Consider the following 18348-nt stretch of genomic DNA (forward strand, 5'->3'; position numbering starts at 1 on the left):
AAAACGCTGTCGTCTCCTGCTGCCAAAGCGCAAATCCTCCGCACTGAACCGGTGCTCCTAGGCTTTCAGCTCTATATTCCGAGTCCCCCAAAAGGGTGCGTCTGATTCTAAATTTCCAATGGAGAAACAAACAAACAAAATTAAATTAAATTAAAACGGAGATACTGACTTGTTTCTTATTCAGGCTTACGATTTGTACCAGAAAGCTGGCCACTTTGTCGCAGATACCAACCCACATTGACATGCGCTCCAAGCTGATGCAACATAGCTGTGATGTCGGAGGATTGTACACAATAGTTTGTCTAAGAAGCTGAGCTTAGCCTGATTATGAAGTCTTTAAAATGATGCTCTCTCTTACCATAATCAATCATCAATTAACTTTGTACTTACAATTTTGTGGCTTAAAATATTGTGCTTAAAAATGGATAGGGTAAAGTTAATATTTTCAAGGATTAATGCCATTGAGATCGTCACTTATTATTAAAAAAATGCCTAAAATTCAATATGTAATAATATCTATTAATTAGGATATTACTCCCTCCGGTCCTATACATAAGCTTCAAATAATCAAATCACATTTAACAAACTAACAGTTAAAATTAGTTAAAAATAAATAAATAGGTTAGAAATGTTTTTTTTTTAAAAAAATTTGCCCTTATCTATTAAGAGAATAAATGGGAGAGGCAATAAAAAAAATGATGAGAAAGAATATATGGGAGTAATATTAATGAAAGAGAGGAAGTACTAAATATAATTAACTAAAAGCAAAATAGAAAAAAAAAAGTAATAAATGTTCAGACAAACTCAAAAATGAAATTGATATTTTGGACCAAACCTCTCTCTAAAAGTGAAACTTATATATAAGACTGGAGGGAGTAAAATATTAAATCTAATCAAATATACCACCTTGTGCATTGCACAAAGGAGAAGTTTCTACTCTTTAACTAATTCTCACACATAAAAAAATAATAGTTCAAGCATTAAATTTATCTGATAATGGGTAATAGATAATATACAGTAAACTAAATCCAGAGCGAGAGTAACTCTAATTCTAATGTCTTCTCACTTTCTGAGGGTTTCTCACTAGTGAAGGCTACATTATAGTTGCCATTACTATGTCTAATCACCAGTTGAAAGATATCCGATACTGTTTTCTCTAATGGTGTTGTTGGCTTTACAGCTCTTTATCATTCAAATCAAGGTCTTCATCAAATCTATTGAGTCAATGACAAAAGGTATTTATAAGTCTTCTGTTTTAACTCTTTTGAGTATTATATACATAAACATATATATATATATATAATCTGAATTGATTAAATAATATATGTGTTGTTTTTCCGGCTGGCGTATCTATCCCTGAAGTTGCCCCGCAGAGTATGTGAGATTAATTATGAGGTATTCAAGGCAATGAAAAAGCTGAGATGGCTCTAACTTTATTATAAATATTGAAGGAGATCAGAGGCACCTTTCCCATAAGCTAAGGTAGCTTTGTTGGCAACGAATTTCCTCTTGTTAAGTGTACATATCAATAAAGAAGTGGCATATACTTTATTTTTTATTACAAAACTGGGCAAAAGGGATGCTACCAAAAGAAGTCATAGTGCCAGGAAAGAGATCGTACTAGACAAATGCTTCTTTAATATTAACAATGAGTATAAGTAACCAAAAGCGCCAATCATGAATAAGATGTGAGCTCAGTTTTGAATTTTCATGGAAAAACGTGAATCAATAAGAAAATATTCTGACTCCCTCCCCCCCCCCCAACAAGAAAAATACTCCGACTCTACATATATATATATATATAAAACATTTTTTTACATAGAATTTGTCTTGTATAAAAACTTCGTTATGTTCTAAAAATTTAATGCAACTTTTATTTTATTCCAATTAATATCTTCACCATTGTTTAAAATAGAATTGACTCTGAAAAAAATGAATATCTGTGCCAATTTCACTTCCTCTCATAATGAAAATTTTTTATTGTGAAAAATAGGACAAGGAGCTCTAATACCCCACTATCTTATGCCCCTAGAAATAATTTTCCAAGCAAAGAAATATATTGATAGAGCTCATCTCAATTTTGGAGCTAGGGCTGGCCTACGGTGTATAAATCAACTAGCAAGATCTCTCTAGGCAGCATTCCAACAAAAGAATAAGGGGAGTTGAGATATTCAATGGGGCGATAGAGGCCCGTCCAAGAAAAAGCGCGTATGACTTGAACGGCATAAGAGAATAATATGGCAGGATTATAACTAAATAATAATAACAATGGGAAAATTTCGTTTAAGGACCGCAATGCACAATTATTTTAAACAGCTCCCAAAACATTTTGAAACCTCACTGCAAGACCAAGGAGCTAATCTGATATTAATTCCACAAACAAAATGACGCTACTGCCCCTGGTAAATACTTATTCCCCTCCAAAAATGAGACATATTATCAGTGGTGTAAAAGAGAGAAGAAAAATTGAAAGGGAGGAGTTGGCGCCATTTCCTACCTCTCCCATGCAGCGCACCAATGATGAAGGGAGATAGCTGACAACCATGAGATGAGAAAACGCAGTGGTGGAGCTTCACTTTTGAGGTCCATCCCTCCGCCATCTGTCGAAGTCGTAGCTAGAGTTGGTCCAAGAAAGAGAAATCGCAAGTCTGCCATACGGTGTTGCGTCTTCTCTGGAAGTGGCGTCAGTTTGGCTTGGGAGATCAGATTTTGTTTTCAAAATTTTGGTTTTGTTCGTGTGATTTGGTGAGCACAGGTGGGTTGTGATGGGTGAATAAGGAAGAAATGAGTATTTAAGTGCATGGGTATGCAGGTTAGGAGTGACTTGCAAATCTGACAGTGTTTTTGGTTTAAGAAATTTATGCTCATGCTGTTTTAAGTTGTTAAAGATGTGGTGTTTGTGATTTTTGAAAAGTGGGTGCACATTGAGTATAATGCGCTGCTAAAGGAACTTAGGTAGGCCGAAATGAAAGGGGAATGGGTGTGTGGGCTGGAATGGGTTATATGACAGGTAGATGTGCAGAGGAATAGAGAAAATATGCATTACGATTGTAAATTTGCTAATTCTAGTTGTGTACCAGAAAAGGCAATTTAGTGTTGTGAAAATACTAATTTTTGTTGTCAATTTTCAAGTTGTTGATGTAAACATACATTGTCTTTAATTAGTAAAAGTTGATTGAAAGTCATACTTGAATGATGTGCAGCGGTAGATGATAAATGGCTAGCAATAGTGGGAAACAATTATTTTGCATCTTTCATGTTAGAGAGCACTTTGTAAAGACCTCAAAAGGAAAATTCATTTATGAAGGGGGCATCATTACTGGAAGATTGATTAGAGAAGGGATGGCATATGAAGAACTACAATGCATGGTAGCTCATGATGTGTGGCCAGGGACTTGGGAATATAAAATAAAGTACATAGTCAGCTTTGGCCGGGACACATTCTTGGATCTTGTTGACGATATTGGTGTTGGACAAGTAATTGAGTACAACAATAGCAATGGCCATGTTTATGTTTGTCAGAATGAGAAAGACTTTACACAAGTGTCACAGTTGGACAGTGCACAAGAGTAAGTTGTTTTCAATTGGTTTTATTGAGATTATGTGTATAGGATAAGAAATCTGCCCAATTTTGATAAATTGAATTGTAAGACTCAATAGTTGTATTTGTTTATGCAGGTTAGATGATTTGGCTGGCCCTTGTGGAAGGTCAATATCTCCAATTGAATTGGATCTAGACACAGACAATATAAACATATCTCCTATGCAAGGTGTGCCAACACCAATAGGAAGTCTAGGTATGGAAATGTTGCCAACCCCAATAACAGTGATGAATTCATCAAAGTGGGTAGATTTGTTGATGTCAAAAGGGCAAACCTTTGTTAATGTTGAACATTTTAGAGAGTTATTATATAAGTATAGCCTTGCACAAAACTTTGGATACCGATATGTTAAAAATGATAAGCATAAGATGATTGTGAAGTGCTGTATAGATGGTTGTCCCTGGGAAATTTTAGCATATAGTGTAGATTACAAGAATGGATTCCTATTTGTGAGAAGATTTAATAGTGAACACTTGCATTATGCACAAGACAACTTAGTTGTCCCTGCAAAAAGAGGTACAAACTTACTTCAGCAGTCATAGTAGATGAGTTGATTTCTTGCATACACAAATCTCCAAATGATATTAGACGGGATTTGGAAAGAAAGTATGGGTTGAACCTCAACTACCAACAGGCATATAAGGTGAAAGAGAAAGCATTGGCACAAATTCATGGTTGTCCAGAGGAGTCTTATATGTTAATCCCTTGGATATGTGAAAGGCTAAAGAAAAGTGATTCAGAAACAGTAGCAAAGTGGGTTGCATCGTCAGGTAATAGATTTCAAGCTGTATTTATTGCATATGATTGCTGTGCAGAAGGGTTTTTGGAAGGTGGTAGACCTATAGTATATGTAGATAGATGCCACTTGAGTGGTTCATACAAAGGTACGTTATTAGTGGTGCAAGCATATGACGCGGACAATGAATTATTCCCACTTGCATATGCATTTGTTAGAGGTGAGACACTCGATGAGTGGGCATAGTTTCTTGGTAACAAAAAGGATATTACGGGATCATTAGAAGTGACAATAGTATCGGATAGGCACAACTCAATAAAAGGTGTAGTACAAGCCATGTTTGGAGGAGATCGACATGCTTTTTGCTACCGCCATGTGAAAGAGAATTACAGTGCTGAGTTCTTGAAGATAACCAGGGGAAAGAGGAAGATCAGCAGACAGACAAAGGAAGTTGCACTAAAATTACTTGATTCTATTATGTACGCAAGACTTGATAGAGACTTTGATCATAATATGGAAAAGCTAATGGGATTTTTTTCCAGAATCGGGACAATGGCTTCAAATAAATGGAGACATTGAGCATTAGGCATAAAGAAAATTTCCCTATAAGAGGTGGGACAATATCACAACAAATCTAGCTGAATCCTTTAATGCTTGGCTTGTTGGTGAGAGGAAGCATAACATAGCTATCTTGATACATGAGCATAGGGAAAAATTTGCAAAAAAGATGTATAACAGCAAGCAGGCCATGAGGAATTAGACTAATGGTGTGGGACCTAACATAGAGGAAAATTTAATAGATCATGTGGCGAGATCAGAAAGAATGGATGTGCAAGATTATAGAATAAACAATTCCAGGGTCAGATAGGAAAACTTAGATGTGCGGGTAAATCTTGTGTTACGTGAATACACCTGCAAAGGTTGGCAAATGTCAGGACTACCTTGCCCATATGCATGTGCTGCAATCAAGAAGGTATATGGTAATATATATGCATACGTCGAGGATTGCTTTTTACTCTCAGCCCAAAAAAAAATTTATGGCAAACTCATGATTCCAGTTGAGACCCATGACATCCCTACGCCAGATTCGCTTCGATATGAAGATTACTCGTCCACTATCTTCCTACAACCACCAGTGTGAACTCATCGTGCTAGAAGACCCAAAGTTAGGAGGATTGATTCCCAATTCTAGTAGAAGGAACTGTATCATTGCTCAAGATGTGTTGAAGCTGGTCACACTAGAAAGACTTGTAGTAACCCGAACCCTGGGTGACTTTATTACTGAAACTAGTCTTTTATTTTTTGGTTCAATACACAGCTACTTTTGTACATAAATGAGCCCCACTATGTATTTCTTGAGTTGTTGGGAAAGTAGCTATCACAACCCATTTTGATTTTTTTTGCCGTAGGTTGGAATATATTTTGTATAGTGCTGTGAATAGTTGAAATATTTCATGACAGTAGGTGACTATAGCTGTCCTAGGTTATGTTAGGCTGTAATCTGTCCACATGCAAATGGACTATTTGTAGTTATAAATATATGTATGTATATTGCAAATTTTCTAATCTCACTTACAAATGGGCTCTCCCACACCTGTTCACTCATGGACACCTTCTTCAGGTAAAGGACGTCACATGTAAATAGACTGATTCCAGTTGTGAACATATGTATGTATGTTGCAAATTGTCTAGTCCCACTTGCAAATAGACACGTTGTTCAGGTTAAGGAGGGCACATGTGAATGGACTATTTATAGGTGTGAATCTCTGTATATGTCTCACAAATTGTCTATTCTCACTTGCAAATGGGCCCTCGCATACCTGTTCACTCACGGACACCTCCTTCAGTGCGAGTAGGTCACATGCAAATAGACTATTTGTAGTTATCAATAAATGTATCTATGTTGCAAATTGTCTAGTCCTCTCCCACACTTGTTCGTTCACAGACATATTCTTCAGGTGAACCAGTCAACATGTAAATGGACTAATTCCTTATGTGAATCCAGGTATGTCTTTTGCAAATTCTCTTGTCTCACTTGTAAACAGACACGTTGTTCAGGTCAAGGAGGGCACATGTGAATGGATTATTTATAGCTGTGAATCCCTGTATATGTCTCACAAATTGTCGAGTCCCACTTGCAAGTAGGCCCTCGCATACTCGTTCACTCACAAACACCTCCTTCAATATAAGTAGGTCACATACAAATAGACTATTTGTAGTTGTCAATAAATGTATCTATGTTGCAAATTGTCTAGTCCCACTTGCAAATGGGCTCTCCTACACTTAACTCAAAGACATTCTTCAGGTGAATCAATCCACATGTAAATGGACCGTTTGTAGTTGTCAATAAATGTATCTATGTTGCAAATTGTCTAGTCCCACTTGTAAATAGGCTCTCTCACACTTAACTTAGACATATTCTTCAGGTAAATCAGTCCACATACAAATGGACTGTTTGTAGTTGTAAATAAATGTATCTATGTTGCAAATGGTCTAGTCTTACTTGCAAATGAGCTCTCCCACACTTATTCACTCACGAACACATTCTTCAGGTGAATCAGTCCATATGTAAATGGACTTATTCCAGATGTGAATCTAGGTATGTCTTTTGCAAATTGGCTAGTCCTCTTTGCAAATGGGTCCTCCCATACTTGTTCACTCACTGACACATTCTTTAGGTGAATCAGTCCACATGTAAATGGACTATTCCATATGTGAATCCAGGTATGTCTTTTGTAAATTGGCTAGTCCCCTTTACAAATAGGTACCCTATTTAGGTCAAGGAGGGCACATGTATATGAACTGATTCCAGTTATGAATATATGTATAGGTGTTGCAAATTCCCTAGTCCCGCTTACAAATGGACACCTTGTTCAGGTCAAGGAGGACACTTGCATATGTAAGAGAACATATTTTCAGGTGAAGAACGACACTTGTGAATGGTCTAATTGTTATTGTTAACATAGTTGTCTCTCTTGCAAATTGTCTAGTCTTTCGTGCAAAAAGCTAATCATTAATATAGGTCATTAACTTTGAAATAAATGAACATTTGGTGTTAATTTTTGTATCCTTGTTACAAATTTCTTAATTTCTGTTGTCAACCGTATATCTAATCAAAGTAAACAAGTACTGATAATATGAATTCCATCAAAACAGACTTCCCTAACATCTTTTGTATGCACAATATTTGATTCCACATCAAGTGTTCACAATATGAATTACAGTGCTTATCAGCGAAAACTACATGTTCAATGGCAGAATTTGCAATGTCATCACTTTCTCTTGCGTTGTGTGTTAATCTAGTCAAGGTGTTTGGCAACAACATCTGACTTGATGTTTCTCTTATGAGTCACGAGCCACCATAACGGCTCACACCATAGAGATGTGTATTGATCCTATGGGACAACAATAAGTTTTCTCAGTAAGTTCACACAGATGCATGAAGTCGTTAACATATAATTCAACAGTTACTGCTGTATAATAAGGCATGGTGAATTGAACTCCATCCTTGTGGGTAGTAGTACTGCGTTCCCCACCATTTTTCCTTCTTTATTCCCTTCTTCAGTTTCAGCCTCCTGTTTACCTTTAGCATCCTTTTCTGCAGCTTTATTTTCTCTAACATAGTCATCCTCATCTTCATCTTCCTCTTCTTCTTCTTGTTGTTCATCATCATGTGATTTCTCACCACTTTGATGTATTTCCCCACCCTCTACAGTCATAACTTATCATCTTGTGGCTGCTCATCTTTATCCTCATTAGTGTGGTATTCTTTTCCTTCTTGCTCATGCCCATCTTTGTCACTTTCTTCTGGCTGCTCATCATTGACTTCTTCACTGCCTCCCCAGTTAAGAATTTTGTTTTCCAACTTAACCAATTCATCACAAAAAAAGTTTTGAAGGTTGGCCATTTCATTGTTCAATGTGTTGTTGAAATTGACCCAAAACTCCTTAATGTCCTGCACATTAGAAATGTATGTCATCAAACAGATATTAACTGTGACCAACAGACATTACCATGTTGGTATTACTCACTGGATGATGGAAACTTCTACTACTCCCTAGCTGTGTTGACTCATTCACTTCAGTAGAGGGTGGACTGTAGAAAATGCCATGTTGACTCTCCTTTTCCACATCAATTCTAGTCTTTACAGCCTTATCATCCCAATGTTTGATGGCATCTTTGTCTTTTGGTTCAGCTCCCTACAAAGGGAACCTTTGCAGGAAGTACAGCTACAGACAAAAAAAAACATTACTCAAAAATCAAATTACACAATACATCAATAGTTTAATTGTCAAACCATATCCGATATCATTGTAGTATTTTGTAAACAAATATGCAAGTACCAATAAAAAATAGACGCACCCTCCACAACTCTGGTGCCCTTTGTCTGTCCTTCCTTACTGCTCCTATTGTACCATTTTATTTCTTTACTAAGTTCGTGAAGCACAAACGACGCCCAATCAAAATTTTGCTAGTTATTTTCTGTGCAGGCCATTACCTTTAGCATATTCTCACTCACACTTACACTTCTCGTGGGACAAAGAAGAGTTCCCACTGTGAAAAGAACAAAATAGAATTCAAAGTTTCCATCTTCTTCCTCACTCATTATCTTCTCCGCAATTTGAGAATATGTTAGTGGAGTATAGTCCTTCAGCTCATTTACTTCATCCTTGAAGCCATCCAACTTCACTTTGGAGCCCTTATCTGGTAACCCAAGCACCCTCCTAACATCTATAGCAGTTACCTTCTTTGTCTTCTCCCTTATGATGATTTATTTACTTTGGGGATCATATGCATGAATCAACTTTAAACATAAATCTCTGGACAGCTTATTCAAAGTAGTACTAAGAAGATGACCAAATCCCATTTCTTCTACCTTACGCTTTAAATTTTCTTTCCCATTTATAAAGTTTGCCACTTCCTTGAATTTCGTAGGGGAGCAGTAGGTAGAAAATGGAGGCACATATTTCTCCTCCTTCTTCTTCTCCTTTATCAGCTGTAGCTCCTTCTTCCTGTACGGCTCCCTGTCAGCATCACTCATCTCCTTCCAAATTACTAAAGCTGCATATGTGATTGCTTCCATTCTATGCATCTCCTCCTTCTTTTGCTCCCAAAATTCTCCCTTGAATACTTTCCAACCAGTAACTTGTACATAGTTTTTTCCCATCTTCTTAACCCTTTATCTAATAATCACAAAGTCAGTAATTAGTAAATTAAACAACACTTCAAAATTCATACCATCCAACATTTCTTCTTACATCAAACCCAAAATTGTATGTACACTAATTGTTATTGTTAAATCCTTAACTTTACTTGTCAGACGACAAGACATCAAATTGTTACATGCAAGTTAAGTGGATAATGACACCATTCTTCCTGTAAATTGGCTAAATTTAAGGCCACAAAAGATCAGATTCTAATAAACATGAAATTATGCAATAGAGGTGGTTAATTTAGTGATTCTTTATGTAAATTTCCTAACTTTCAAAGTCCAAGACACATTAAACAGTTACACAGAAGCTAAGTGGAAATTTAGCTAATTGCTCTTGTCAATTGCCTAATTTTTCCTATAAGGCCACTGTAGACCAGACTCCCACAAACATGAAATTTTGTAATACAAGTGGTTAATTTACTGACTCTTCATATAAATTTCCTAACTTTTAGAGTCCAAGACACATCACAAGCCACATAGAAGCTAAGTGGAAATTCAACTAATCGCTCGTGTCAATTGTCTAATTTTCCCTGTGAGGCCACTACAGACTAGATTCCCACAAACATAGTGGGTAATTTACTGATTCTTCATGTAAATTGCCTAACTTGACAAATTTCAACAAACATGAAACCGTTACACATCAGCTACACTCACAAGCCTTCTCTCACTCAATTAGGAGGATTTGCTAAAGGGCAAAAGGGGTGACGGCCGAACACTATGTGACACATTGGTAACCATTCCTCAGTTAGAACCCAAACGTCATTACCAAACACACCCACCTTTCAGTGGGTCATTCTTCCTTAACCTACCATGAAAACAGAATCGAACAAATCTACTGCATTTAATGTGGACTGCGAAGCTTACCAAAGGAAATCAGTGACTTCTTCTCGTCCTGCTTCTTCCTTCTTTGTTGATAGCCTTGCAAGTTTCCTTGTTTGTCGGCCTCATCTTGTTCTCCTTTTGGTTGTAGTGACTACCATGAACTCGCAGAATAAAGGTAATGGAATTTTTGGGGGGCACGTCGAACACTTTTCGCAGATTGCGAGAGACAAGAATCTTCCCATAGTGGTAGCACGTTCGCAAGCGGGATACGGCAGATTTTTCGCAGAGTGGTAGCATGTTGGCAGACCAAGAGAGGCAACAGTTTTCCCAGAGTGGTTGCACATTCACAGTGCAGGAGAGGGAAGAGTTTTCACACAGTGGGATCACGTTCGCATAGAGAGAGAGAGAGGTAGGACTTTCTGACCATCGTTTTTTTGCCCTTATTTTCAAATTTCAAGGGAAGTATTATGAGGAGCAACAACGTCATTTCATTTGTGGAATTAATATCAAACTAGCCCCTTGGTCCTGCAGTGAGGTTTTAGAAAGTTTTGGAGGCTATTTGAAATTAATTGTGTACTGCAGTCCTTAAACAAAGTTTTCCCAATAATAATTGACTGACTTCTGACCAAAAAAACCACGTGACTGACTTAGTGTTTCTTTTAAGTCTGGCATTTGGACGGCAAAAAGAGTCCACTAAATTAAGAAATTTAATTTATTTTTTAAATAAATTTATTAATTTTATAAGAGTCCATTAAATTTAGAAATTTAATTTAATTTTTTAAAAGTAATTTAATTTTATAAGGGTCCGTTACACTTAGGAATTAAATTTAATTTTTTAAATAAATTTATTAATTTAACTACAGCCGGCTACTCTATAATGGAGAAGGAAGTAGGACCCATTTATAAGAGTCCAAGAGCCACACTACTGACTACAACAAACAAAGAGGGCTCACCCAGTCAACTTTCCTGCATACACGCTGTAATGTTTAATCATTTATAAGATGTGAATTAAGTTTTGAATTTTCATTGAAAAACGTGCTAACATTAAATGTTTAACCAATAAGAAAATACTCTAACTCCTTTTTTTTCCCCCCACAAGAAAATACTCCGACTCCATATATATATAACTTTTGTTTTTCACATAGAATTGGTCTTATATGAAAACTTTATTTGCTGTAAAAATTTAATGGCATTTTTTATTTTATTCCAATTAATATCTTGACCATTGTTTCAAATAGAATTGACTCTGAAAAAAGAAATATCTGTGCACAATTTCATTATCTCAGAATGAAAATTTTTTATTGTGAAAATAGGGCAAGGGGCTCTAATGCCCCACTATCTTATCCACTAGAAATAATTTTCCAAGCAAAGAAATATATTGATAGACCTCATCTCAATGTTGGAGTTAGGGCTAGCCTCTCCAGCGTACGGTATATAAATCAACGAGCAAGATTTTTCTAGGCAGTATTCAAACAAAAGAATAAGGCGAATTGAGATATTTGAACGGGTTGCTGAGGCCCTTCCACGGAAAAACGCGTATGACTTGAAGGCACAAGAGAATAATATGGTAGGACTTTGACTAAGGGTGTGTTTGGGATCAAAGGCCACCAAACTGACTTCTCCACCGGTAAATAATAATAATTGACTGACTTCCGGCCCCAAAAAAAAAAAATTGACTGACTTAATGTTTCTTTTAAGTCTGGCTTTTTGGACTGCAAAAAGAAAAAAGTGTGGCCTTTTGAATTAAAGTATTATATGAAGTCGCTTTCTCTTACTGGCATCCATATATAATGTGAAAATTGTGATCCGTTGAAGCGTGTTATTGCGCTGCTGTCTGGTTCCGTCAATAAGCCATGGCTGCTTCTGCTTCTTCTTCTAGTTCTTCCCGGACTTACCATGTGTACTTGAGCTTTGGAGGTGCAGATATGCGTCGCGGTTTCATTTCTCATCTTGATAAGGCTCTGAAACAGAGAGGAATCCATGTTTTCCTGGACGAAATAGAGATTCAGAAGGGAGATGATATCTCCGAGGAATCATTAGTGCAATCAATTGAAGCATCACAAATTGTTTTAGTAATTTTTTCTCCAGATTATGCTTGTTGGCGACATTGTCTGGATGAACTGGTGAAAATAATGGAGTGTCAAAGAAGTCAAGGTCAGGTGGTTATGCCCATATTCTATCAAGTACATCCATCAGATGTTTTTCATCAGAAGGGCAAATATGGGGAAGCAATGGAAGCACACAAGCAAAGGTTTGGAAGCGGGAGTGATCAGGTTTTGCGGTGGAGGGAAGCACTGCTGCGCATTGCCAACCTTCCCGGCTGGTATCACGGATACGACAGGTTGTTGGATTCACCCCTTTCTATTTCATAAATAATTCTGTACTTTTTGGAACTACTTGGGACATGTTTACTTCGCGTAAATTCTTCATTTTTGTAACTCTTTAGAGACATGTTTCTCGGGACATGCGGTCTTCTTTGGGTTCATCTTAATTCAGCTTCCGTCCTTCATGCTTATGCTTGGGTATCTTTAAATTTTCCTTAGCTTTTATATCACTAACCAGCCACTTTTGAAATTCCAAAATCCCACAGGTTTTCGAAGATTTATAATAATTTTAGGTGAAAATTTGTGCAGTTAAAGTAAATAGACACGCATTACTTAGTATGCATAAGAATTATTGGAAAAAAAAACCCAGCATCTTTATATGAAATTTATTTTTTAAAAGAACAGACAAAAGGGACAAGTTTAAGATTTTGAAAATTTGCATTTGGACGTTCTCCCCACAAGAATACCATGGCATATATATTCTACTACACTGTTCTGGGATGAAATTTACGAGTTGACATTTAATTTTCACTGAAAGCTATTTATTATATTAAAACAGGAGCCCATCCGATCCAATTACTTTTTTTTTTAATTTTTGTTTGCAATTAGCAGTGTACAACCAGGGCAAGGGTGCGGGCACTGAAAAATTTTGAACTAGTTAGGATTTAAAATAATAAAAAAAATTGTATATAATAATATAGGTCAAATAATAATTTGAGTCTTGATCCGATATTTATATTTAATGGTCCAATCTAGTAATGATGATGGGTGCTAATTATGGTTTCCCGGATGTTTAGTTTAATGATGACAGCTGGTCTGAAAGCGAGCTGCTTGAGCAAATTGTTGAGCAAGTTTTAAGAAATTTATCGTTGGTCGAGGAGTATCCAATGAGAATAGAGTCACAAGTTCATGAACCAAAAGTTGATGAATGGTTCAATTATGATGTGTTCTTGAGTTTTAGAGTTGGTACTCGTCACAGTTTCACTTCTTATCTTTATGGAGCTTTAAGACAGTCAAGAATCCACGCTTTCATGGACGATTCAGGGCTTGAAAGGGGAGAAGAGGTCTCTGCCTCATTAATGCAAGCAATTGAAAGATCACAAATTGCGTTGGTAATATTTTCTCCAAAGTATGCTGCTTCCAGGTGGTGTCTGGATGAACTGGTGAAGATAATGGAGTGTCAAAGAAGTCTAGTTCAGGTGGCTATCCCCATATTCTATGAAGTAGATCCGTCTGTTATTGGTCGTCAGACAGGCACATATGGTGAAGCAATGGAACGACATGAAGAAAGGTTGGGAAGGGAGAATAATGGGGTGATGCAGTGGAGGAAGGCACTCATAGCAGCTGCCAATATTTCTGGCTTTAGTTCTTCAGAATATCAATAATACTGTAATTAACCAAGTCTCATTAAAAAGAAAAAAGAAAAAAAAGAAATGCTTATTGGTCAAGCTTTTTTTTTTTTTTTGACCAAAAAGAGAGCCCATTTAATAATAACCAAATAAATAGAGATACACACACTAATAGCCGAAGCCCAAAAAGGAAAAGAACACTCGAAACAACCTAAACATACAACCTAAAAACAAACCTCACCAAAACAAAAAAATACAGCCACCAATCAAAAACAATAAAAGAACAAGCTAAAACTACCAGCTAGTCAACCGACACCGCTCCTATCTTTTTCAGCTGCCAGATTCTTAAAGCCAGACTCAGATCTTTTAGTACCAGCTCGAGCATCTTCCTTTAGAATGCTCAATAAAGGGAGTGATGGTGAAAACACCCATCCAATAGGACACACACCCTTGCAACATGACACAACTAACCAATCAGCTGTCATATTCCCCTTTCTAGGAACCAGGGAAATTTTAACACCCTTCATATATGATAGAGTCACTAACATTTTCGAGAGGTCCCATTTACCTCTCCAATCTGAGCTATCTGCAGAATTGTTCTTACAGCACCAGAACAAGTTACTGCAATCAATCTCAATCTGAGCTTTTAGGATACCAAGCTCCTTAATTAAGGAGATTGCTTTTTTTTTTTTTACAGCTAGGATCTCAGAGACTTCAGCAATAACAGGTTTAATGTTATCACAAAAGCCCCACAGAAATTCCCCAACTTCATTTCTACAAACAATACCCAATGCGGTATCAGTACCATTGAAGGCACCATCACAGTTAATTTTCACAGAACCAGAACTCGGAGGGGACCATCCTTTAAAGTTTTCTACTCTAGCCTCCTTCTTTTCGCCCTATCTTCTAGCCAACCAGAATTCATTCACAGTCTTACCTGCTTCATTTATAACCATTAGAGGTTCTAGTTCCTTCTGCTCAAAAATAAATTTGTTCCTTTCTTTACATATTAACCAGGTTAACCAAGCATTATAAGCTAATTGATAATCATCCAGCCTTCTATCACCAATCAAAATCTCAGCCCACCAATCTTCAATTCTGCGAATATTGCTCTCATCAACTTTAAAGGCTAGATTACACCCAAACCACACATATCTAGTCTAAGAGCAGAAAAACAGCGTATGTTCTACAGTTTTTGGCTCTTTACCACACACTGAACATAAATCAGTTTTACTACACTTCCTTTTATATAAAGAAGCAGAAACAGGAATAGCTTGAACAATGCACCTCCAAACAAAATGATGAATTTTTGGCAGTGTCTTTAGTCTCCAAACCTTTTTCCACATCTCTTCAGGTATAAAACGTGAAGAGCTCGCCTTATTGCTCACTACATTCCTCTCACTCTTAGTGCAATGATAGCTCTTCTTCACTGTATATACTCCATTTTTTGCTGCCTCCCACACCACCTCATCTTTCCTGTTACAATCATTCAGAGGTGTTTGTTCAACTAACCTTAAAATTTCATCAGGAAGGATTCCTCTCAATTTTTCAACAATCCAATAACCATTTGAAATCAAATTAGCTACCTGAAAATTTTTCATCTCCTCTGGAACACTGCTAACTTGAGCCAAGCTACTCTCTAAACCTTCCACCCATCTGTCATTCCAAATGTTAATATCAGCACCATTTCCAACTTTCCACCATAAATGTTTCTTCAAGCACTCCCTTCCTTCTAAAATACTGCTCCAGGCCCAAGAGGCTCTGCTTCCTCTTTTTGCTTCTGAGAAGGTGGAGTTAGGAAAATAAACTCCCTTCAAAACCTGTACCCAAAGACTATCAGGACAGTTCAGTACTCTCCAAGCAGTCTTAGCCAACAAAGCATCATTCATGACTTCAAAGTCCCTGAATCCCATACCTCCTACACTTTTAGACTTAGTCAAAACATTCCAAGCCTTCCAGTGTACCTTCCTTTCCCCACCGCCCCCATTCCACTAGAATTTTGATACAATGCTATCCAATTCTTTACAAGTCTTCCTTGGGAATTTAAACACATTCATAGGGAAAACTAGTATAGCACTAACAATAGCCTTGATCATGACCTCTCTACTAGCATGAGTAAGCAATTTTCCACTCCAACCTTGCACTTTCTTCCCCACCCTCTCTCTGATATTAGCCAAAGCTTGACGCTTTGTTTTCCCTAAATATTTCTTTGGTTCCACCAGATCATTAACACCCAAGGTAGCACACACCCTTCCTCTGATGTTCTCAGGTCTATTCTTGGAGAAGAAAATACCAGATTTTGACAAGTTTGCTTGCTGTCTAAAGGCCATACAATAGTCTTTAAGAATTTCTGCCAGCACTCTACAGTTGCTTTCGCTTCCTATTTATAAGGAAATACTCCTTTAGTCCTATTTATAAGTCACTTCCGAAATGTTTTACATAGACCAAGAAAAACTTTAAACTTCATTAACTCTCATTTAAAATTCAATAACTTTCCAACTTTATCCCTATTTAATATATATTATATCTTATATAAATAAAGTCAACACAATAATAAATGAAGGGTAAAATTATACATCTATATAAAAAATTTCTCTCAGTACCCTATAGATAGGATCAAAAAAATATCTTTTCTCTCTACCCTATAAATAAGACCAAAGAGGAGTATAATAATTGTTTGACTGTAACAATAACAAAGTACAACGACATTAATAATTTTGATCGTTATTATTCATCTACAACTAAAATTAATAATCATTGATAGAAAAACCATCATTAAAATTGATTCAAATTAGTAGTGACTGAGATATTAGGCACTGAATGAGATAAAAAACAAGAACCAATAGCAACATAATCATCTAAGTCGGTTCATCACTGGTTCATATCGGTTTTCACCAGTGCACCCTAGTTTAACCAATTTCATATCGGTTCGACAACCAAACCAGACCATTGATAGATTCATCAGTTTATTTTTGTTCTCAACGTAAAATCTTAATTACTTTGCTTTGTAAATTTATATTTTTTTAGGTAAAGTATTTCTATTAAGAGTCTTTGATCCTTCAAGTTGATCCTCATTTTAATTTTGGTCCTTCAAGTTTCAAATATGAATTGTGAGGACAAATTTAATGAACCAAAAACTGTATTAACCTGTCTATGAACTACATTTTGGTTAGCCAAACCTATTAGTTATGTATACTAACAGGCTCCTAATCAAAGAGTAGTTCTAATATATATATATATATATGATTATCAAAGCAGTTTAGAAAAATCAAAAGCACATTTATTACAAAGAATTTTCTTAATTAATTTTTTAATATTCATAAATTACTTATTTTAATTATTACATCAAAAACAGGAGATATTATTAATTAAAAAAAAAAAGCAAAGAAGTGTACGAATACCTAAATAAAGAAGAGTCTTGCACGCTCCCTTCTGGATTACTATGACAGAGGATAAGACTAGGAGAAAGGAGAATTTGTGGAGGAGATAAAAAACGTGAGAATGCGGAAATTAGCGCATTATAAAATTTTTTCCATTCACGTCTTCAATTTCAGAAGTTCAAACACTGTCCCCACCAATATTGAATTTTCATTGCAGGTGGGTGGATTTATTCATATTCCATTTTATTTTCTACTTCATTGATTTCCAATCAATTTTTGGTTGACATTGCTGCACGGTCCCTTTCACTCTAACATCAGCTTTTGCGTCTCCAATCCCAGAAATGTTGGCATCGCCTGCCATGTTGTCCCAATCAGAACTATGAGGACCATATTCTAGCCATGATGAGCTTACTTAAAATAAATGTTTTTTTAACATTTTTTGCAGTACAAACTGCTCTGATCCGCGCAGACAGGGTGAGAATTACAATTAAATTAAGATGAATTGGTGCGCAGTGATGGTGATAATACAATTAAGAATTTCTCAACTTTCACGGCGGCCAAAATAAAATATCCAACAGGGCTACTGAGTGATTGACTAATGATTATAATAAGCAAGAGACTAGCTACGTACAGTCATAGACAAGCGAATTCTGAGTATTTGTGGTTTAGATATCTTCACCAAGCATAAAATTATAGATGATTACACTACAGTTTACTTTTGGGTAGTTGATTTGCAAAGAAAGGCTAAACAAAGACTGATTTATACTCTCTCTGTTCTTTTTTATAAGATACAAATAATTAAATTATGTAAATTAAAAAATCAGTTAAAAATGATTATATGCAATAATATGTTAAAAAAATGTAACTTAATTTTCAAAAGCACATTTATCTGTGAAAAAGGTAGAGGTGGCAATATATATTGA

At 36.2% G+C, this 18348-nt stretch overlaps 2 protein-coding genes across 2 annotated transcripts; both read left to right on the plus strand.

Moving 5' to 3' along the window:
• Positions 1–12171: 12171 nt before the first annotated feature.
• LOC114723365 (TMV resistance protein N-like) lies at positions 12172–12887 on the plus strand. The gene has a single exon (XM_028909560.1). The coding sequence runs from the start codon at positions 12226–12228 to the stop codon at positions 12742–12744; it is 519 nt and encodes a 172-aa protein (XP_028765393.1). The 5' UTR covers positions 12172–12225; the 3' UTR covers positions 12745–12887.
• Positions 12888–13583: 696 nt separating this feature from the next.
• On the plus strand, positions 13584–14081 carry LOC114723353 (TMV resistance protein N-like). Its single transcript, XM_028909549.1, has one exon. The coding sequence runs from the start codon at positions 13584–13586 to the stop codon at positions 14079–14081; it is 498 nt and encodes a 165-aa protein (XP_028765382.1).
• Positions 14082–18348: the final 4267 nt, after the last annotated feature.

Source organism: Neltuma alba, unplaced genomic scaffold (assembly GCF_004799145.2).
Source record: "Neltuma alba isolate B1F8T4 unplaced genomic scaffold, ASM479914v2 tig00012135_pilon, whole genome shotgun sequence".
NCBI lineage: Eukaryota > Viridiplantae > Streptophyta > Magnoliopsida > Fabales > Fabaceae > Neltuma > Neltuma alba.

What these genes read in the sequence shown, in the direction of transcription:
- LOC114723365 (XM_028909560.1), top strand. Translation starts at nt 12,226, where the DNA reads ATGGCTGCTTCTGCTTCTTCTTCTAGTTCTTCCCGGACTTACCATGTG.
- LOC114723353 (XM_028909549.1), top strand. Translation starts at nt 13,584, where the DNA reads ATGAGAATAGAGTCACAAGTTCATGAACCAAAAGTTGATGAATGGTTC.